The sequence below is a fragment of the Athalia rosae genome, chromosome 1, assembly GCF_917208135.1.
Source record: "Athalia rosae chromosome 1, iyAthRosa1.1, whole genome shotgun sequence".
NCBI classification, from domain to species: domain Eukaryota; kingdom Metazoa; phylum Arthropoda; class Insecta; order Hymenoptera; family Athaliidae; genus Athalia; species Athalia rosae.
This window is the reverse complement of record NC_064026.1, coordinates 8,367,292-8,386,377: the sequence shown is the minus strand read 5'-3', so window position 1 is coordinate 8,386,377 and position 19,086 is coordinate 8,367,292. Positions and strand designations below refer to the sequence as shown.

Sequence of the window (19,086 nt, the reverse complement as noted above, 5' to 3'; positions counted from 1 at the left end):
TAGTCCATCATTGCGCAGTTAATTACAAATTTATTCAACATAGATACGAAAATATATTTGCAATTCTCTAATTGTAAGAGGGGCTAGTATAGTACAATATTGTAAGAGTTAATCCTTTGTCCGTTGCAACAAATAGTGATCAGATGCTTGTGATTTTCAAAATTTATCTAGCTATTCTGACTTTCATTTTACAAGAAAATGATGAAAACGCCAATCACCTCAATTAATTCTACCTTGTGCTGTTATGTAAATAGAAGGCAGAAAAAGCCCGATTGAGTTATGTATTGTCAAGATTGTCAACCTGGCAATCAGCCTGTTCACCAAATGCCAAGCAATCCAGGCATTTCACCCACGACACGACTGTCACATTGGATCGTGTTATCAACATTATCTAATGTCACGTAACTCTGGGACTTCCGTGAACTGTATCCAGGATTAACTATTCGCGATAGGTCTAAAAAATGAATCTACATTCGAGCTGTGAGATCGATAGATCGATACCACCTGCGATTGTTGAGTTTGTTGAGAGGGTGCGATTTCATGATCCGCATGACAGAGAATGCATATGGACCACGGATTGACTGAGTACTATTAACTTTCATCATCGAGTCAGCACCTGCCTTAGTCACCACTGATATTCGTTGGATTGGCGGGTCGGTCTTCAGTCAACGCGGTTTGTGACCACATATTTGACGTTTCACGAGGCAGTTGTCTAACAAATTTTCGGTTATCTAGATAAATCATTTCAGAACAAACCCATGGTCTCATTAACGAGGAATACTTTAATCGGAACACAATGACAAAAACGATCTTAGTTTTTGTGCCGAAGGAATTTCACAAGGAAATGGTGGGATTTACCTATGGCAAAGTTGTTTACGACACTGCTAATGAAACGAAAAAATTTTTTATCTTTGGCGTGAGAAAGGTGAATTCCAGTAACGCAGTGAAATCTAATAATGATTTAATTGGATACTTTTCTAGTATAAACAATGTCTACGGCCATCTAGATAGAACATTGCCTGACTGGATCAACATTTACTTATGCCAGCCTGCTAAATCAAATTCTATTAACTATGAGTATTGCATTCGTGATGTGGTCATAGACAATCGAAAAATTTCACCATTGTCTCATCATACTGTGATTATAGTTTACGATCGAATGGCATTACTGCGAGCTGAATTATTGATAAACAAAGCTCCATTTGGGGATCATTTTCAAGAGCTTAAAAAACTACTACAGAAGAGATCAATTGAAGATGAGATACAAAAAAAATCTAAATTTAGTTTAATAACGGAAATTTTACTTACTTATCACGCATTGTTTCTTCTATACCCTATCCAATTTCTCTGCAAAATCACTCACGAGTTACTACCCATATTAAAGTACTCTACTTTGGGCTTGCACTTGCATAGTTGTTTGAAGAATGCTAAGTGGACTCTGACTACAATTATACAAAGAAAAAGAATCACTCTGAAAACTGTAAATTACATACTGGCAATGATGCTAGATATTTCACTTGGAGTTCTACTCTTACAATTTTTGCTAGAATACATTGGCCAAGTACCACCTTCACATATGCTGCTCAACAATGCAGAGGTAATAAATGCCTGTTCTATTTGCTCCTTCAATCAGTGATGGAAAATTGTTCCAAAACACAGAGGTAATATGGTACATCTTACCTAGTTTTCTTTCAGAGGGTAGTTGACTCGCTTAGAGGTTTGGTAAATTGGTTGATGGGAGCACCAGCAGGTTTGAAATTGAATCATTCGTTCAATGGAATGCTGGGTCGCTTCTTTTTGTACCACATCAACTTATGGTGGACTTTTTTACTGGTTACCAGACCTGTCCTTGAATTTGCGTTCAAAGTGCTGCTTCTTTGTGGGAGATTAGGGGTCACATTTCAAATAGCAATTGTTGCCGACCTTTTAGCTCTTGTAAGTTTTCATACTTACTGCATCTACGTTTATGCAGCCAGGTAAAGATTGCGTTACAGAATATGAGAAACTATACACTCATTGTTGTACCAGAGTAACAATTTATAAACTTTTGTATTATTATTTAATTTCAGATTATTTAATATGCAATTACGAGGTCTTACAGCTCTATTTCATTTGTTTCTTGGCAAAAAAAGGAACCCATTGCGGAAAAGGGTGGACTCATGCCAATATCAGGCAGATCAACTGTTTGTTGGAACATTACTCTTCACTATCTTATTGTTCCTAATGCCAACCACATGGGTTTATTACACTGTTTTTACTTCTGTAAGTATGGTCAATTCAAAGTGAAAAAATATCTGAGTAACTGATCATAGAAAGAACATGAAAGCATTTTACTATACACAGCTACGATTGATGCTGATTGGACTAGGTGGATTTCTTACAAGGTTACGATTCTATTTGCAAATTTTGCCAGTTTACGCTTTTTTGAAATGGCTGGTGCGTTCTCCAGTTACCAGCAGTAAGTGTACTGAATGAGACCTTTAGCAATGCTAACACGGCAGCAATTGAAGCAAATTTCCTTTATTAGGTACCATAAATATGAAAATGTACCTGAGAAATGTGGAAGGCCCAACAACTCTTATAGTATCTACAGTGGTATCCCCGTGGGGTGAAACTTGGAAACGTTGTATTCCAGATACAATGAATCCGCATCCGCCTGTCGAGTGGACAAAAATTGTAAACAATTTATTTTGGGGTCAGCTACTGTACCCACTGTAAATATTTTGTAATATATTTAAAAATAGCTACGGTAGATTTTTTTTCAAAAACTCGCGACTTTTGCCTCTACAATTCGCTTTTATTATTTACATATAAATTCCATAGCCCACCAGAAGCGTGCTACTAAATAAATATTCAACGTTATTTCTGTTATACGTCCAGGTAACTACGCACAAGCAAATATTTCCCAGATGAACGATGAATGAATCATGTTGAACAAACTGTTGAAAACATGGGCTCTTTCATTGTCTTCTGAGTTCCTTTAATCTAGCTTCCTCTCTTTCTGTACTAATCTTGTGTTCTTTGTTGTATTCTATGACCAGTTCCAATTGTCTTTCTTCTAAGCCATCTATGTGGTCAAAGAGGGTTTTGTCAAATTTCTGGTCTATATCATTTTCTTCTCGAAGAATAAAAAAGTAGATCATGAATACAGAGAGGCTCATGATTATTGACACCTGCTGAAACCAGGGTACATCGTCAAGATTTCCCGATCTTGATTGTATAGATTTCCAGGATTCTGCTTTACTGCCAGAGAATTGTAAGGGTGCATCCGATTTTTCCGCAGCCTCGGTTTTTGCGAAAGAATCTCTAAGGTTTGCGAATTTTCGACTCGCAATCAGAGGTACAGATTGTCTGTAACAAAATACAAAAATACAGTTTGTCTGATTGCCATAGGCTTAAAACTTAACCCAACTTAGCCGCAACAACCTGATCTCCAGATTAGTACAGCTTTACGATACCATTTTGACACTAACAATAAAATATTCTAATATAATTGAAAGTTTATCGATGAAATACTACTGGTGTGATTTACCTTCGTACTAATTTATATTCCGAAAAAACTGTTCCAACGAGTTTGCGTAACCTGGCAGACGCCATGTTTTCGGTGCTTTGCTATTTTTCCACTTATTTTTCAACCGCCAACGAACCTATATTTCGATTTCTGTGCAAATGATGCAACAGTCGAAAAGATGTAGTGAAATTTATGATCCTAGACCCGGCAAGTCAGCTTTGACAATATCTTGTGACATTCTTGTTACTTCGTAGCTTCAATGCGTCTTTTAGATCAAGCTAATGTTAGCCGGCCAATTTTTGGTACAGATAGATTTTCAGTCATACTTTTGCTTCTAACGTATTCGTCAGAGGTTAAAAGTCTGTCACTTTCAGTGGATTATTATTTACAGCTATACACAGCTTCTGGGGAGGACTTGTCAGATTCAAAAGCAACAATTCTAAAGCAGAGAAAAATCAGAGTAATCAAATGAAAGTGTTGAATATAGCAGAGAAAAATGATGCTGCCAAAGGTATCGCAGGCTACCTGTCGCGGAATTCTTCAAGGCGGGTAATGATTGTTTTTTATGCTACTATTATTGTTGTTTCTGGCTGAATTTGAAGGAAACTTTTTCATTTTAGCGAGAGGGGCTATCAGTGTATAACAAAATTTATGAATTCGAAACTCAACTATGGGGGCAACAATGTAAGATGACAATGACGTCTGTTTCGGGTCATTTATTGACCTATGAGTTCGTTGGGGGATATCGTAGCTGGCAAGGATGCAACCCACTGTCACTATTTGAAGCACCTGTGACAAAACAATGCCCCGAGGATTATATGAAAATAAAAAAAACCTTAGAAAGAGAGGTAAAAGGTTCTCAGGCACTCATAATCTGGACAGATTGTGATAGGGAAGGTGAAAACATTGGTTTTGAAATTATCCAAGTTTGCCAGGCTGTGAAACCCAACATCAAGATTTACCGGTAATTCTTTATGGAACACTTGTTTGTTGCAACCGACATTATACTTTAACAAATAAATATTATTTTTAGTGCCAAATTTTCTGAGATCACTGCACAGTCAGTGTATCGAGCAATTCATAATTTGGAAGAACCAAATAAAGCAATCAGTGATGCTGTTGATGTTCGAAGTGAACTGGATTTGAGAATAGGTAACTTTACTTTGAAATATTCACTAAACAATCCAAATATAAATTAGCTGATCTTGCTGACTGAATTAACATCAACAGGAGCCGCCTTCACAAGATTTCAAACACTGAGACTTCAAAAGGTTTTTCCACAAAGCTTAGCAGAGATGATAATCAGCTATGGAAGTTGCCAGTTCCCAACACTAGGATTTGTTGTCGAAAGATTTCTAGCTATTGAATCTTTCAAACCAGAACCATTTTGGAAGATTAAAGTGACAGACGTGCGTAATGAGCTTTCAGTCGAATTTAGATGGGAAAGAAATCGTCTATTTGAAGAATTACCTTGCCAAATATTCTTAGACATGTGCCTTGAATCTCCAAATGCCACTGTAGAAAAAATCACTTGCAAACCCAAAAGCAAGTGGAGACCTTTACCACTGGATACAGTTGTAAGTATCACTCATCTCAAATGATCCAACCAAAGTTTTCTCAGAACGATGAAAAGAATAACTTATTTACCTTATACTTGACAGGAATTGGCTAAATTGGGTTCCCGTAAATTGAGATTGAATGCAAAGGAAACAATGAAAATAGCAGAGAAGTTGTATACTCAGGGTATTATAAGCTATCCGCGAACAGAAACAAACATATATCCAAAAGAACTCAACTTACCGCCACTGATAGAACAGCAGACTAGTCATCCAGAATGGGGACTGTTTGCACAACAAGTATTGCAAAATGGGCCTTCTCCAAGACAAGGAAAGAAGAGCGATGGCGCTCACCCTCCAATTCACCCCACAAAATATATTACTACGCTAGGAGGCAGGCAGTCAAATTTCATTAATTTTCTAGGAATATTTTCTCACAAGTCATAAAAATTGATTTACCATGAACGAAATTTATCTGACTATAGGAAATGAAGCACGCTTGTATGAGTTCATAGTTCGTCATTTCCTGGCTGGCCTTTCAAAAGATGCGGAGGGTCAAGAAACTATTGTCAACATTAGCATAGCTAACGAAAAATTTATTGCAAGTGGACTTCGTATCATTGCTAAAAATTATCTGGAAGTTTATCCATATGAGACTTGGAATGCAAAAGAAATTCATGCATATTCAGAGGGCGAGACTTTCCTGCCCACTAGCATAGAAATGGCTCATGGAGAAACTTCAGCTCCAAACCTGTTAACTGAGGCTGATTTGATTGCTCTGATGGATAAACACGGAATTGGAACGGATGCCACACATGCAGAACATATTGAAAAAATAAAAGCGAGGCAATATGTCGGCCTGAAGGATGAGAAATATTTTATCCCTGGAAAACTCGGAATCGGATTAGTCATGGGATATGACAGTATGGGATTTCACATGTCCAAACCTCATCTCCGAGCAGGATTGGAAAATGATCTCAAATTGTGAGTTGGGTAAAACAAATCGGATAATAGAAATTCATAAATATTCCTACTTTTAGAATATGCGATGGTGTAAAACTTCCGGCAGATGTTTTGAAAGACCAAATATCTCGATACAAAGCCGTATTTGTTACAACTTTACAAAAAGCAAACTTGATAGATAATGCACTAGCCCATTACCTCGATGAAGCGCCGGCGCATGTACAAAATGTCGAAATAGCGAATCCCGTACTAGAACAAACCGTGTTCAAATGCCCAAAGTGTGGAAGTAATATGCTGTTGAAAGACAGGAAAAATTCCGCTGGGAAGTATATTGGTTGCATAGCTTATCCAACCTGCAGCAATGCTATCTGGTTTCCAGCAACGGTTGAAAATATAGAACTTCTGAATGACACTTGTGGCAGAGTAAGTAAAAGAATCTATACGCAATTGTGAAGGATAATCAACGACATCCGAACCTTTCTTCTGTTTTTTCAGTGCCCAGGGAATATGCCCATATTCAAATTTAGTATACGCACCGGTACAATTCCGATCTTAGGTTCCTCTTACACTTCATGCATTGGGGGATGTGACACATTACTCAATGAGACTTTTAGCATTCGGAATCAAAATGTGCAACGTGTCCCACAGTCGAGTAACGATAGTGGCGTGGCCACTGATAACTCAAACCCCAGGATTAATTCTACTCTTTCGAACACAAGCTGGAATCCCAGAACAAACTTGGAGACCCGAAATCCACAAAGACAAATTAATGCGCAGACCTTTAATGCAACACAAAATGGTACAGATAGGAATGACTCTGGTAACTCCACTTGGGGTTCATCCTCATTTACAAATGTGCGGCACCATGATAGTACCAATTGGTCTAGTAATCAAAATAATCAAATGAATAGTAGAGATAATACAATCTTGTGTACTTGTCATGAAGAAGCAAAAAAGCTCACTGTGCGTAAAGAGGGGCTGAATCAAGGTAAGCTCAAGATCAATCAATCTTTGTCGAGCAAAGAAACTACAATTAAATATTTATCTTTGATCTCTTTATCTGTGAATTTTATGCAACTTCAACAGGGAGACAATTTTACAAATGTGCCAAGCCACAAGGGAGTGGTTGTGAATTTTTTCTATGGGCAGAAGATGAATCTATGCAAGCGACTCACCACAATGATAATGACCAACAGCCCTCAAGGAGTAACAATAGCAACAATGATAATCAAACTAGGCAAAGACCGACTAATACCAGGGCTGACAGAGATACCAGAAATTCATCAACCCACAAAGGGCCAGTCACATGTACTTGTGGAGAACCAGCAAGGAAGTAAGTGAAAAACTATTTCTTGAAGAAAAATTTATAATCCAGAAAACTACAAGAAAATAGAATAATAAAAATGCATATGGGAATGAGGGCAACTGATTATTGTGATGTCTTACAGGCTCACTGTGCATAAAGAAGGGCCTAATAAAGGTAAAGAATTCTACGGATGTCCAAAAGGTATAGGTAGCGGATGTAAATTTTTCAAATGGGCTGGTGAGGTGGACGACAACAACGTGGGTATGAGCAGTGATAGTGCACAAGTTACTAATCGCGTAGGGCATCCATCGAATTCAAATGCTTCAAGAGCCAGAAACGCAAGGAGATGTGGATCATGTGGAGAAGAAGGTGGATCTTTCGTTTGGTGTTGCATACTTGATAGTAATTTCAAATGTATCACATGTTTAATTTTCAAACATTCCAGGTCATACCAGAAGAACGTGCCAGTCAACTGCCCCAGATTGAGGTCACTCATTTATTCATAGAGATATGAGTTGAGCTTGATACAAATAAGTCTACTACTTAAATTATAAGAATGTGATATTATACCTAATTACCTAACTGCGTTTAGAGCGACTCAGTTTATTCTTTAGCGTTTCTAGTTCTTTGCTATGGAGATTGGACTCAGCCGTTGTTTGTGTCAACTATGAACAAAGTAATAATAATAAATAGAAATTTTTTGTACTAATGTTAATTACAAAGTTATTCCCATGCTGAAAGACTGGTACGTTAAACTTAGTGTATCAATATGATGTTACATGATCACAGCATATGGTGGTATAACTTTGACATATTCGTTGTTATTTTTCAAACAATGTTCGTAATAAAATATTTACCATATCGAGCATGACTTCGAATTTCAATTTCAGTAAGTTGTTTTCCTCCTCAAGTTTCTTGACCTCTCTACGGAGTCTTTCATTCTCTTTATAAGTTCCACTAACTTTACCTGTTTCTACAAAAATAAAAATACGTAATGTACAACCGTACACCCAGAATAATATTGCAAATGATAGATTCACAGGAATATCCCTCAGATTTTACCAGGGATCCATTGGCCACTATCAAAAACAGCTTCCTGGTCACCAAGCCTGAGACGTATCGGTCCCACGTCTGGGCCCAATTCTTTTTCGATTCTTTTAGGGCTCAAGTCTTTGTTTGCCAACGAAACAAACGCTTTCCTGGTTGGTGTCTTTTTAGGAGAGAACTTATTCGAGAAGAGCGGCATTGTAGGACCCAAATGAAATAACAAGCATTGCTTCCCCTGAAATAGTGGTCAATCCGAACCTTGCTTTTCAGATGTAACGTCAAGACTTTTCGGCTTATATCTTCCACTGAAAAGTGAACACTTTGGTGAAAACCTGAAAAATTGATTCGAAATACAAATACAAATCGTCAGTCAACGAGTGTATGACGTTGGACGTGAAAAATTACAGTAATCTTTCTTCGGTCAACGATTATAGAACCTAGACGCCCAACCCCGAAATTCAAATCGACTGACAAGTGAGCGGAACCATGTTGTGTGTTTCGGAATTTTACCGCGCGTTCAGTCATACTCTCAATTCCTATTCGTCCCATTACATCGTACACAACGATCCGCAACGATCGTACTGATCGTACTCTCAATGAACAGATTGAAAGGCGCAGATTCGGTTCGAAGTTCGCTTTTAATGAGCTAACACTACTTAATCTTTAGTCAACGGCACTAACAGGTAAAACCCGTCTAAGGATCGAAAATGTCTGCACGAAAGTCTATTCGTTCAAGTGCACTTCAACATAGTCGGTACAGTAATCAGAGTCAAATATCTGCTGTGCTCAATCCTGACTCATACATTGACAGCAATGATGAAGGTAGGTTTACTTCAAGGTTCTGTCCTAAAGCATTACCGGATGGAATAATAGATTTGCTATGATAATTTTAAATCAACCTTTCTATTATCAGATCCACTGTGGTATAAAAACTTTGAAAGACATTCAGTAAACATAAGTGCTGCTTCACGCTTCAGTTCAGCCCGTAATCAAACTGCAGTTCTCGACCCAAACTCTGAACCGGAGTCAACCCCACTGCGTAGGTCATGGTGGAAAGATCTGGATAATACGGAGGATAATCGAAATGGGCAATCCAATATATCTGGCAAAGGAACTGAGATATCAGGTACACGCAAAATTCAGTCGTTTGGCAATTCTGTGTTTTTATATTATGCAAGTAATAATATCCCTAATGAAATTTCAGAGAAAAGTAACCTAGAAGTATCTGATGTTTCATCCATAGATGAAGGCATTCCAAAACAAAGGTCTAAGCTTCGTATTAATAAACGGAAGAGCTTGCAGAAAATTTTTTTTACAAAAATACTAGAATCTGCAGAAAATTCCATTCTTTTGAAAAGTGGGAGTCATCTCAATAAAAAGGAAGATTCGCCAGAACTAAGTTTGTCTGGGTCGACATCTAAAAGTGAAGGCAGTATTAGAAAGATTAGGAAGTTGCCATTTATGAAAAGGAAGAATAAATTGAAATTAGGTGCTGAAAATATTCTACCACAATCAGTTCGAAATTCGCCTGATGTTTTCAAAACCGCATTAAATGCATCGCAATCAATTGAAGGTGACAATCATCCAGCTTCAATAATACAGAAACCTTCAGAGTCCCTGGAACAGCAACATGGAGCATTAGTTGACGATTTGAAAAATACCGAAACAGTTGCAGCTGATCATGAAATAGATGAACTGCACAAGTCAGATAATGCTTCATCTTCCGGTAATAAAACGGATTAATAATATAAGATTGAAAAACAGTGATGGTCTATACTATCCTCAAGTATTTATTTGTTAACTTATTCATAGAAGATAGTCCAGTCAAATCGCAATCGCCGCCGTCATCATCTAGGCCTAAAAAGCGAACTATATTCACCCAGAAAAACCGAAGAAGAACACCAAATTTTGCCGCGTTGTTGAGTGATGAGAGCAGAGATGAAGATATTACTGATCAACTTCCGGTTACTGTGGAGCTGGCATCAAATCGTAATAAATCTGATAAACTACTCGAAAATATCATCCCAGAGTCTCAACCAGCCGTATCAGAAGGTAGCTACACAATATTCATCCATCATCATTTGTTGACATTCATTAATTTGCAGATGATACCTTGGAGGCATCACCATCCCCAATATTACAGCCCCTTCGTAAAAAACGATCAAAGTTTCCAAAAACTAGTAAAAGAAGAACCCCGAATTTCCATGCATTACTCAACAACATAAGTGAGGATGAAAACATAGCTCAGCAGTTGGATCAAGGAGAGGCGAATGAACAAAGAAGTCCTCAGTACTCTTCAGTAAAAGGTAGAGTCTAAATATCTTCTAAACGGTCGTATATTTATATTGATTCACTTTTAGAAGATACTCGTGAACAATCGCAACCAGCAGATTTTGAGACTGGGACTACAAAACGAACATCCATAAGAATAAACAAAAAAAGAACGCGAAATTCGTCTGTTTTGTTAAGTGACCAGACCAGAGATAGAAACATTGCTGATCAGCATTTGATATCAAAGTTGAATACCTCTAATACAAAACATGACCACGTCATTTCGGAATTGCAGTCGTCTACGTCAAAAGGTGAATTCTCAATATTCCTACATTTTCTTAATTTCATTTTCATATGTGTATTCACATTCGTCTATTTGCAGGTAGTACCTTCAAGGAATCGCAAATACCAAAAACACTTCCGCTTAAAAAACGAACAATATTTTCACAAGCAAACCAGAACAAAACACGGAATTCGAGCGCATCACTGAGTAATAAAAGCACAGACGAAGATATTGCTGATCAGACATCAAATAGGCAAGAGCTCGTTTCAACTCAAAATCAAACAACCAAAGAACGTACTCTCCACACTTCTCCCACAAAAGGTAATTTTTAGATATTTGCTCGAGAATATCTCACTGAAAAGTTATTGAATCAAGCCCGATATACTACTTTTATAAATTCCTAAATAAATTAATTTCCTAACAGGCCTACAAGGCGTGGAAAAAAAAGACGTGCACTCGGAGAAAAGTATTCAGAAAAAGCAAGGTGATCATTTTGGCAATCAGCAGAGAAGTCAACCAGAGGAAATTCTTGTACAGTACTCGGATACTTCAAATCCTTCACTTCATACTTTACCTGCCAATTCATCCAAAAAATTTACACAACCAGTAAGCCTGTCCACAAATAACTTATCAAAGATATCAGTTCCTGGAACACCGAATGTATCAAACGAGAATCTTACATTACAACCAGTGATTAATCTATCAGAAAATTTAAATAAATCACATAATTCGAGTCGAGCTGAAAATTCACCTAATCGTCGATCTCTACAAACATTGATAAAATCTGTTAGTGAACATGAGGATAACATCTTCATCAGGGGTCGAAATTTCCCGGACGTATCCGGTATGGGTGATAAAAGTCAAAACGCTCTAAAAGCTTTCGAAAATTCCAAGTCCCATCAACAGGACGTGACCAGTGGCGGTAAGATAACGAGCCAGGTCCCATCTGATTCGGTTAATGCCACAGACAATACAGCACAAGAATCATTGATAGCTCAACGTAAATCAAGTGAAATGCAAACTGTTGAGAATGAGTATGTATTACATTCAGAAAATGAAGTGAATGAAGTACGAAGTAATGTCTCCAGATCGTTGAAAGAGAATGGAAAGGAAAATGCTGCCGTTCAAAAATCATTGCCCGTGATAATAGACGATCGTTTCACTTGTCATGATCAGACTAGGAGTTTGTATTCGAATTCGAAATCTGTGCCCCAAACATCGAAGGCTGAAAAAATTTCACAAATAAGAGCTGCTCTCGAACAAGTGAAGAAAAAGCAAATTGCTGTTATGAAAAGTACGAAGATCAGTTCATATTTTAGCCCCATTTCACAGACAAGAGCGGAAAAAGAAACTGAACTTACGAAAGGTGTAACAGTTATAAAAAAACCTACACAAGTCAGAAAGAAGCCACCAGCAGAGGTCGATAAAGCATATTTGGTAAATGGCAAGCTTTACAAAATACCAAAACTTACAAGACCCAAGCCATGGGTGACAGATCGTTTATACAAATTTTTATGGAAGAAAATGGAACCAAAATATGGATTAAGAACCAGAGTCCGTTCTGAAAAATTTATCTTAAACCTGAGTCAAGTGTATGCGCTTGTAATGCGACGAAAGAAATACGATAATTATAAACAGGAATTGATGGATTTGATGCGAGAAATGGCTCGTCTGGATTTAATTGAAACGAGAGATGATTTCTACATTTTTTGTCAGGAATTTTTGCATTCTGAATTCTGTGTAAAAGCCGTACCAATGTTACTTCCTGGATGCGACAGAAACATTCCATACGATCCCGCCAAATTACACGAACCAATTTTAAAATAATCCGACCTGCAAAATTCTTTTTTTCTATTATTGTTCCTGAGTGTGAAAGTGAAGTATTATTTTTTGCAGTCAATTACTTACCAATAAAAATTTAATAAATGAGCCAAATATTTATTTCATAGGAATTATTCTTCTAAAGACTTCGCAATGCGATTACTTCTCACTTTTTTAATTTATCATATGTTGATACCCGAGTAATAAACGTTGTATGTACTCACGTTTCAAAAAGCGTGATTATTATTACTAAAAATCTATTCAGTTAAGATAAATAAAAGTTATGATTTCTAATTATTGATTATTTTCATTAACAATGGATGAGTATGACACCCTGATGCACACTCAAAATTTCTGTGAAAGTTCAAAGACAAAAAGTGTACCTACACGGTGAATTTAAGAATACAGCCCGCTGCTACTTCCTGCATCATTAGGTTGGACATTTTCTTGTAGTCGTTTAACTGTAAGTACGTTATATGTTGGCGAGGGCCACGCTGGTGTAGGACCCACGACTTTTAATCCAATACTGCATTTCTCTAAGAGACAGCGCCATTTCAATTCGTCTCGTTCTTTTGTAGACATTGCCTGCAAATTGCAATACGATATTATGGTGAAGTAAAACTTGGGTATTTTATTGTTAAAAATTGATTCTCACCATAAAGTCATTCACAGTACACTTTAAAAATTCTTCTGCAGCAGCTCCAACTAGTCTGCAACCGACAAGATGTCCGGTATGGTCACTCACATTCAATTTCAAGTTGAAAGAAGTATGATTTATTGGCTTTTGCGTCCCATTCCCATATGAGCAGTTAGGGTTCATACAAGATTCCTGGTCTGGTGGTACCCACTTCTTACATAGAGCACTGAACAGATGTGTAAATAACAAATATCTCTTCAGTTCTTGTTTCTCTTTCCTTTTTTGACACATGTTGAATCAAAAGTACTTACCATTTTTTCGTCAGCATAGACTTATGATCAAAGTTCATCTGGTTAATGACTACATGGATGAGAGCGGTGAAAACAATTTTGTCATCTTGGGACTCGGTATGATCTAACTTTTCACAAATTTGCCGTATAGTCATCAAGTTTGTGATGCTAGTAGCTGTAATATACAAATATACAATCGAACAAGAACAATCAACATTACACATGGTAAGTTTGAAGACAAAATACTTACGTTCAGGTATCAAAGATTCGGTGCTCAAAGGCTGATCGGGTAAGTCACGTGTTGCGGCTCTAACTATCTGAGTTTGTGGAATATTTGGATTTTCAGTGATAAGCGTCTTCCTTGCTAGAAAAAAAGCATTTTCCATAAATTTTTAATTGATCTGCAGATGTTACACAAACTGGCATTTGTGGAAAGTCAGCCACCAACCAATAGTGAGAACAGTCTGTTTCTTAAAGGAGTTAAATGATACCAAAATATCGGCCATGAAGAGCACTGTATGGCGTGGTTGCCAGTATTCTGCCTTCTCTGCCCAATCACTTCCCCAAAGGCGGAGGGAAACTGGCATTGGGACTGAGCCATCATTTACATCTATATCTCGACATACTATTGGTTTTCCATCTTTTGATGTAAACTGTCGGATTGAACTCATCTGAAAATAGTTGAACCCATATCAATGATTAGAATATCAAGTTTCTCTGTTTAATACGTCAAACAAAGATGTTTTGCATCTCACTTATTTTATTATTTAAGTTAAGAGTTATTTTCAACTCACCGACATGAGAATGACCATAATATCAATGTGCTGATCTTTAAGCTGATCCAAGGTCTTGAGAACAATATCCAATGACCTGATTTGAGTAGGATTCTTTGTTGGTAGTGCAAGGAGAGATACATATTTGCTGCGATCTGGAGAATTATGGGTATGCATGTCTGAAACCCCTTGATTTAATGTGATATTGAACTGCGATGAAACCAATGGCACAAACATTTCTGATCTGTCATCCCTGCGGCGTAGGGTGACTTTGGGATTTATCAGTTCAACTGCAGGATGCATAACGAATTGAATATTAAGTACATGGTAATTCAATTTTTAACAATCCATAATCTCCAATTTAAATCAAGTAACTATAGATATTTCCGAAGATCTATACTATGTACCAACGTGTCCAATTCGAAAATTTACAAACAGGCCCTCTACGTACTCGCTACTTCCCCATACAGTAACGTTAGCGAAATCTACCTCCGAATCTCTGATTGTGAAATTCCATACACCTCTTTCGCCAGTGTTGTCTATAACATGCATTAGAAAGGCAATCGTTGAGTGTGGACGCAAAAAAAACCATTTAAGGTAACTTCCTACCGTGTGGTCACGAGTACACTTCAAACCGAGGCAAACGCGAATTTATACTTACAACTTGTATTTTTTGATTGAAAAGTTTTCACTCCTTGTTTGCTTATGATTATCCCAACGATCAAAGCATTTTTTATTTCCGGCTGCAAGCTGTTCAACGTCAATCGCTGCACTCCAGCCATTATGTTAGTCACGTAATCCAGGGACCACTATATTAATTAGTTAAATCAGGATTAGTTTGATCGTTTATTTAATTTCCCAGCAATGAAAAGTTACCCTTTTTTCGAATATATCAGTGTTCCGAGCGGCACAACAATTGCGTGATACTCTGTTTTTAAAACATTTGATAGTCTGCGCCGTAGTGAAGCATTTTTGAATGTGAACATCTTGATTGGGCGATGGGGGCCATATTGTTTATTTGAATTAACCAGCTGTGAGGCCAGTGCCGTTGACTGGAGAACAAGATTCTTCAGTCAACGTTAATGCTAAAGTATGACAATGTAAAAAGGATAAAATACAATAGTTTTAGTTTCAAAAAGGAACATCATAAAAACCTCAGTGATTTTATTCAATCCCTTACAAAAATTATTTTTTATTGTTTTTTTTTCACTCATCAATGCAAGGAATGGTACATTTGCTAGAACTCTTCAAATTCTAGGTCAAACATTTTCTTTATGATATTGTCAATTTGAAGTTCCTTCGATATCTCTGTTACCAATTCATCAACAAGTTTGTCAGCGATCCTGAACATGCAAATAAAAATGAATATTTTCAATCTTCAGTCAACGAATTTGAATACCATAGATTGATGTACAGCTTACCAGGCAACCACATCCCATGGTTTATTATTTGTATTGCTCAAATACATAGGATTCGCCTGAATAAAGCTTTGGTACTTATGGTAATATTCAGGAATGATTGAGTCTGTTGATGCAGGTGAGATAAGCTGAACCACAGTCTCCGGGCCGCTATTAGAAGTTATAATTATTTTCGCCTAAGGACCAAAAAAAAGTTGAAGTTTTTTGATTTCATGATTTATTTACCTAACAGGCAATGCTTACGTCTGTAGGAATATTCGCCCCCTGGGGTTTAATTTCTGGGTTCATTTGGTAGGCAGTATTGCAAATCTTCAATTCCTTGCCCTTTTCATCTTTGTATGGCAGACAAATCAACTGCATATTCTTAGAGCCACTCTTAACTTCTTTAATGCTATTCAAATAAAATTGATGTAGAAATACAGTTTAAATTATGGAACTGATTTATCCCTATGAAATCAATAACATGAAGTTGTTTTGACTGTAATACAAGAAATACCAATTAGATTCTTGATGCCCAAGTTTTATAGCTTCACGTTGCGGGGATTGATACTTTTGTAAGAATTCTAAAAGAGTCTCCATTGAAGCTGATGAAACTGGCCTGATCTCAAAATCATTTTTCTGAAAGTACAAATTGCCATCTTAATGAAAAATCTAAACTACTCTCAATGAGAAAGAATTAGAGTATTTACCTTGCTAGTTACTACAGACATGAGGTCGGCTATAACTGGTACCAAAGTGGAAAGGTGTTCTTCCGTAATCATTGTTACTTTCTTGGTCAATTCTTGATCATCTATAACTCTTTTAGCGAATTTTTGTTTGCGTGACTCTTTGATGACCATTTTATGGGATGGAATTTGTTGCCTCATAAGAAAATGTCGATTAACTTTCGTTTCAGACTTTTTAGCTCCAGAATTTGTACCAAAACATCCTTTTGTTGGACCAGTGTCAACGCTGCTAGCCTGCAGTAAAAAATAAATTTTTGAAAAGAATCAGAATTCATTGGTGCTGCTATTCGGTTCATTTATGTTAAAATTGTTCACTCACGATATCAGAATCAGTGGACGGCAAGGTATCCATCATTGTTCTGATATCATCTTCCCTCAAAGGTAATCGGGCTTTTGGTGCAAAATTTCGAACAAATTGTTTCGACGATTTCACCGCTGGAAGATTCTGATTTGGTTGTTTAGACGTTGTTGATTGATTGTAATTCAAGAACCTTGAACTTGTATTTGCATATTTTTTCTCTTTTGGTAAGCAGGTGCCTTTAAAAACAAATGAGAATAATATTCTCCAAGATTGGATTTTACATTATTTGAAGTTCATTTAACTCACTTGATCTCCTGCTGGGGTTACATTTTGGAATATTAGCTTCTATATTATACATGCTGAGGCAGCTAGATAACCGCTTTGGTTTAGTTCTTTTTTGAGATGGTATAAATTTTGGCCTACTAGCTACTGTTGACTGAGTTGTATAACTCATTACTGGCGAGTCGTCAGAACCTAAACTTTTCAAATGGAGCTTCGACATGATAACCCCACACTTTCGATGAGTTTCTTTAATCTAAAGACACCCAGCGAATGCGCGGATTTGTTACTGGTTCAAAATTGGTACAAAACAAAATAAATTTGAGATTCTTCTGGAACTTACGTGTGGCTGCATTTCAGCATCCCCAGATCCATAATATTCTGAAGTAATATTGATCTTGTCGCACATATCCGCCAGGTCCATTACTACCTGTAAAATTTCTTTCAACTTTCCAGGATGTCCCTTGACAATGGAACTCGGTATATGCTTGCAATATGCGCTTAAAGCTTGCAGCAATATTTGATGAGCGCTGATCATTTTTTGACCAATCACGTGAAGATGAAAGGCCGAGCTTCTGATAGATGGCCTAGGACGGGTACTCAGAGATATAGCACGAATATGTTGTTGCAAATCTGTTATATGTCGTCCCAATTCATATAAATAATTTCTAGAGAAACGGACGGAAAATTCAGACACTCTCTGCAGCCTACGGGACAAATCCCTTTCACCGTCAGGCTGTGGGATTCGATCAAGGCTGAAGGAAATTTCATCCAATACACAGGAAATCTTGTTTTGAATTGATAACACTCTTTGGATGACCATTGAATCAGGTCTTGTAAAATGTTCTTCTTTATCACTAACTCTATCAGGACTTATTTCAGGGCTGGAGTAGTACTCCGAATCATCCATAACATGTAGAAGCCTTCTTGAGTGATCTTTGTTCATCACCAAATGATCAGAAGATGATTTTCTGGCGTTGTTAACATTTTTTAATGTCGAGTTTGCTGATTTCCTATACGTGTCATGAAGGTTTTGCTCTTCTGGAATAGTTAGTAAAATATTTGAACTTCCTGTACCGGTCTCTATCATCACGGGTGACTTATTTGCTGTTTGTGCCTGAAATATATTTTCAAAATTGTGCATAAATGCATCAAAACTGATCCACACGAACATTGACAAGTAGGAATTTATCATGGATGAATTGTAATTTACCATCGACTGAGCGTCAATCCTTCTTATTCCATTAATACTTTTGTACGTTTTATTGATTTCAGGCATAGCATCGTCCTCTAATCGCTTCAATTCTCTGTCCATGTTTCCAACATTGTCTCGTAGTAATTCCTTGATATTACTTTTTATACCATACTCAAAATCATTTAACATGATATCTGGTCCCTCTAGCAATTCCTGTTGCTTTACAAAATTCTCCCATGCCCGTTCCTCTTCCATTTTAATTTTTTGTCTCCGAACGGTTTTAACAACGTTCCTGAATTCACTTGCTGGTATATACTGATTTTGGGAATAATATTGATATCAAACAAAATAATAGAGATGATATATACATATGTATCATCACAAGAGAGAAGTAGATAAATAAACTGTTCGACAAAAATATTTGCATAATTTTAAATTAACTTTACCTCGAAATCAAATTCATCGTCATCGTCTTCTGGTAGGAAAAAATTTTCTCTCTCTTTGTTGCTGAGATAACTGAACTGCATGTTAGATTTCAAGAGCTGGTAAGACATTCGGTATCAATACGCTCCGTACGGAGCTCTTATTGTTACGACGATGAAAAAAACCATCAGATTTCACTATAAATTGTAAATATCAAATAATATAAATCATAAGAAAATTGGCTTTGACGCGCGAGGAGAAACTTTAAAATTGACAAGTTAAAAAAC

At 37.0% G+C, this 19,086-nt stretch overlaps 7 protein-coding genes across 13 annotated transcripts; 3 read left to right on the top strand and 4 right to left on the bottom strand.

Annotated features, from left to right (window-relative positions):
* Positions 1 to 88: 88 nt before the first annotated feature.
* LOC105686031 (phosphatidylinositol N-acetylglucosaminyltransferase subunit Q) lies at positions 89 to 2,768 on the top strand. 2 transcript variants are annotated; one of them, XM_012400578.3, is made up of 6 exons: positions 89 to 673; positions 750 to 1,597; positions 1,696 to 1,976; positions 2,070 to 2,262; positions 2,344 to 2,458; positions 2,528 to 2,768. In XM_012400578.3, the coding sequence occupies exons 2-6, from the start codon at positions 797 to 799 to the stop codon at positions 2,716 to 2,718; spliced, it is 1,581 nt and encodes a 526-aa protein (XP_012256001.1). In that variant the 5' UTR covers positions 89 to 673; positions 750 to 796; the 3' UTR covers positions 2,719 to 2,768. The 2 variants fall into 2 exon arrangements, with proteins under 2 accessions (XP_012256001.1, XP_048509823.1); XM_048653866.1 differs by lacking the exon at positions 89 to 673 and having other exon boundaries at positions 680 to 1,597.
* An 8-nt stretch (positions 2,769 to 2,776) lies between these two features.
* Positions 2,777 to 5,610, bottom strand: LOC125499662. 3 transcript variants are annotated; one of them, XM_048654088.1, is made up of 3 exons: positions 3,533 to 3,741; positions 3,174 to 3,351; positions 2,777 to 3,067 (listed from the first exon to the last, which is right to left on the bottom strand). In XM_048654088.1, the coding sequence occupies exons 1-3, from the start codon at positions 3,595 to 3,597 to the stop codon at positions 3,059 to 3,061; spliced, it is 252 nt and encodes an 83-aa protein (XP_048510045.1). In that variant the 5' UTR covers positions 3,598 to 3,741; the 3' UTR covers positions 2,777 to 3,058. The 3 variants fall into 3 exon arrangements, with proteins under 3 accessions (XP_048510045.1, XP_048510041.1, XP_012256007.1); XM_048654084.1 differs by lacking the exon at positions 3,533 to 3,741 and adding an exon at positions 5,312 to 5,610 and having other exon boundaries at positions 2,777 to 3,351; XM_012400584.3 differs by having other exon boundaries at positions 2,777 to 3,351.
* Positions 3,674 to 8,207, top strand: LOC105686037 (DNA topoisomerase 3-alpha). Its single transcript, XM_012400586.3, has 12 exons — positions 3,674 to 3,813; positions 3,903 to 4,060; positions 4,132 to 4,475; positions 4,545 to 4,663; positions 4,742 to 5,088; positions 5,173 to 5,461; positions 5,553 to 6,051; positions 6,108 to 6,453; positions 6,526 to 7,018; positions 7,117 to 7,363; positions 7,479 to 7,705; positions 7,782 to 8,207. The coding sequence occupies exons 1-12, from the start codon at positions 3,771 to 3,773 to the stop codon at positions 7,820 to 7,822; spliced, it is 3,153 nt and encodes a 1,050-aa protein (XP_012256009.2). The 5' UTR covers positions 3,674 to 3,770; the 3' UTR covers positions 7,823 to 8,207.
* LOC105686035 (protein chibby homolog 1) lies at positions 3,902 to 8,582 on the bottom strand. The gene is made up of 4 exons (XM_048654090.1): positions 8,399 to 8,582; positions 8,194 to 8,309; positions 7,915 to 8,001; positions 3,902 to 4,300 (listed from the first exon to the last, which is right to left on the bottom strand). Exons 1-3 carry the CDS (start codon positions 8,580 to 8,582, stop codon positions 7,915 to 7,917), a joined length of 387 nt encoding a protein of 128 aa, XP_048510047.1. The 3' UTR covers positions 3,902 to 4,300.
* On the bottom strand, positions 8,561 to 15,469 carry LOC105686032 (meiosis-specific with OB domain-containing protein). The gene is made up of 10 exons (XM_048653881.1): positions 15,335 to 15,469; positions 15,120 to 15,267; positions 14,866 to 14,997; positions 14,480 to 14,748; positions 14,134 to 14,356; positions 13,936 to 14,049; positions 13,707 to 13,860; positions 13,414 to 13,621; positions 13,146 to 13,343; positions 8,561 to 8,688 (listed from the first exon to the last, which is right to left on the bottom strand). Exons 2-9 carry the CDS (start codon positions 15,238 to 15,240, stop codon positions 13,155 to 13,157), a joined length of 1,410 nt encoding a protein of 469 aa, XP_048509838.1. The 5' UTR covers positions 15,241 to 15,267; positions 15,335 to 15,469; the 3' UTR covers positions 8,561 to 8,688; positions 13,146 to 13,154.
* Positions 8,940 to 13,052, top strand: LOC105686027. Of its 3 annotated transcripts, none has more exons than XM_020852340.2 (8): positions 8,940 to 9,205; positions 9,297 to 9,509; positions 9,588 to 10,109; positions 10,196 to 10,435; positions 10,489 to 10,689; positions 10,747 to 10,965; positions 11,037 to 11,258; positions 11,362 to 13,052. In XM_020852340.2, the coding sequence occupies exons 1-8, from the start codon at positions 9,091 to 9,093 to the stop codon at positions 12,762 to 12,764; spliced, it is 3,135 nt and encodes a 1,044-aa protein (XP_020707999.2). In that variant the 5' UTR covers positions 8,940 to 9,090; the 3' UTR covers positions 12,765 to 13,052. The 3 variants fall into 3 exon arrangements, with proteins under 3 accessions (XP_020707999.2, XP_020707998.2, XP_012255993.2); XM_020852339.2 differs by having other exon boundaries at positions 8,941 to 9,205; positions 10,199 to 10,435; positions 10,744 to 10,965; XM_012400570.3 differs by having other exon boundaries at positions 8,942 to 9,205; positions 10,744 to 10,965.
* Positions 15,413 to 19,074, bottom strand: LOC105686030. Of its 2 annotated transcripts, XR_007277975.1 has the most exons (11): positions 18,823 to 19,074; positions 18,395 to 18,691; positions 17,525 to 18,298; positions 17,209 to 17,437; positions 16,921 to 17,138; positions 16,566 to 16,835; positions 16,373 to 16,494; positions 16,120 to 16,267; positions 15,880 to 16,052; positions 15,639 to 15,801; positions 15,413 to 15,543 (listed from the first exon to the last, which is right to left on the bottom strand). XR_007277975.1 is itself a non-coding variant. In XM_012400577.3 (10 exons), exons 1-10 carry the CDS (start codon positions 18,928 to 18,930, stop codon positions 15,696 to 15,698), a joined length of 2,445 nt encoding a protein of 814 aa, XP_012256000.2. In that variant the 5' UTR covers positions 18,931 to 19,074; the 3' UTR covers positions 15,465 to 15,695. The 2 variants fall into 2 exon arrangements, 1 of the variants encoding a protein (XP_012256000.2); XM_012400577.3 differs by having other exon boundaries at positions 15,465 to 15,801.
* Between the last annotated feature and the right edge of the window lie 12 nt (positions 19,075 to 19,086).

What these genes read in the sequence shown, in the direction of transcription:
- LOC105686035 (XM_048654090.1), bottom strand. Translation starts at nt 8,582, where the DNA reads ATGCCGCTCTTCTCGAATAAGTTCTCTCCTAAAAAGACACCAACCAGG. An exon ending in TAGTGGCCAATGGATCCCTG is followed by an intron (nt 8,310 to 8,398) that starts GTAAAATCTGAG and finishes TTATTTTTGTAG; the next exon opens with AAACAGGTAAAGTTAGTGGA. An exon ending in TCGAAGTCATGCTCGATATG is followed by an intron (nt 8,002 to 8,193) that starts GTAAATATTTTA and finishes CTTTGTTCATAG; the next exon opens with TTGACACAAACAACGGCTGA.
- LOC105686027 (XM_012400570.3), top strand. Translation starts at nt 9,091, where the DNA reads ATGTCTGCACGAAAGTCTATTCGTTCAAGTGCACTTCAACATAGTCGG. An exon ending in CATTGACAGCAATGATGAAG is followed by an intron (nt 9,206 to 9,296) that starts GTAGGTTTACTT and finishes TTCTATTATCAG; the next exon opens with ATCCACTGTGGTATAAAAAC. An exon ending in TCAACCAGCCGTATCAGAAG is followed by an intron (nt 10,436 to 10,488) that starts GTAGCTACACAA and finishes ATTAATTTGCAG; the next exon opens with ATGATACCTTGGAGGCATCA.
- LOC105686031 (XM_012400578.3), top strand. Translation starts at nt 797, where the DNA reads ATGACAAAAACGATCTTAGTTTTTGTGCCGAAGGAATTTCACAAGGAA. An exon ending in ATTACACTGTTTTTACTTCT is followed by an intron (nt 2,263 to 2,343) that starts GTAAGTATGGTC and finishes TACTATACACAG; the next exon opens with CTACGATTGATGCTGATTGG. An exon ending in GCGTTCTCCAGTTACCAGCA is followed by an intron (nt 2,459 to 2,527) that starts GTAAGTGTACTG and finishes TTCCTTTATTAG; the next exon opens with GTACCATAAATATGAAAATG.
- LOC105686032 (XM_048653881.1), bottom strand. Translation starts at nt 15,240, where the DNA reads ATGGCTGGAGTGCAGCGATTGACGTTGAACAGCTTGCAGCCGGAAATA. An exon ending in TTATGGTCATTCTCATGTCG is followed by an intron (nt 14,357 to 14,479) that starts GTGAGTTGAAAA and finishes AACTATTTTCAG; the next exon opens with ATGAGTTCAATCCGACAGTT. An exon ending in ACAGACTGTTCTCACTATTG is followed by an intron (nt 14,050 to 14,133) that starts GTTGGTGGCTGA and finishes CTTTTTTTCTAG; the next exon opens with CAAGGAAGACGCTTATCACT.
- LOC105686037 (XM_012400586.3), top strand. Translation starts at nt 3,771, where the DNA reads ATGCGTCTTTTAGATCAAGCTAATGTTAGCCGGCCAATTTTTG. An exon ending in TGAATGACACTTGTGGCAGA is followed by an intron (nt 6,454 to 6,525) that starts GTAAGTAAAAGA and finishes CTGTTTTTTCAG; the next exon opens with TGCCCAGGGAATATGCCCAT. An exon ending in TGTGGAGAACCAGCAAGGAA is followed by an intron (nt 7,364 to 7,478) that starts GTAAGTGAAAAA and finishes GATGTCTTACAG; the next exon opens with GCTCACTGTGCATAAAGAAG.
- LOC125499662 (XM_012400584.3), bottom strand. Translation starts at nt 3,597, where the DNA reads ATGGCGTCTGCCAGGTTACGCAAACTCGTTGGAACAGTTTTTTCGGAA. An exon ending in GAATATAAATTAGTACGAAG is followed by an intron (nt 3,352 to 3,532) that starts GTAAATCACACC and finishes ATTTTGTTACAG; the next exon opens with ACAATCTGTACCTCTGATTG.
- LOC105686030 (XM_012400577.3), bottom strand. Translation starts at nt 18,930, where the DNA reads ATGTCTTACCAGCTCTTGAAATCTAACATGCAGTTCAGTTATCTCAGC. An exon ending in ACGATGAATTTGATTTCGAG is followed by an intron (nt 18,692 to 18,822) that starts GTAAAGTTAATT and finishes TCCCAAAATCAG; the next exon opens with TATATACCAGCAAGTGAATT. An exon ending in CGTCCACTGATTCTGATATC is followed by an intron (nt 16,836 to 16,920) that starts GTGAGTGAACAA and finishes TTTTTACTGCAG; the next exon opens with GCTAGCAGCGTTGACACTGG.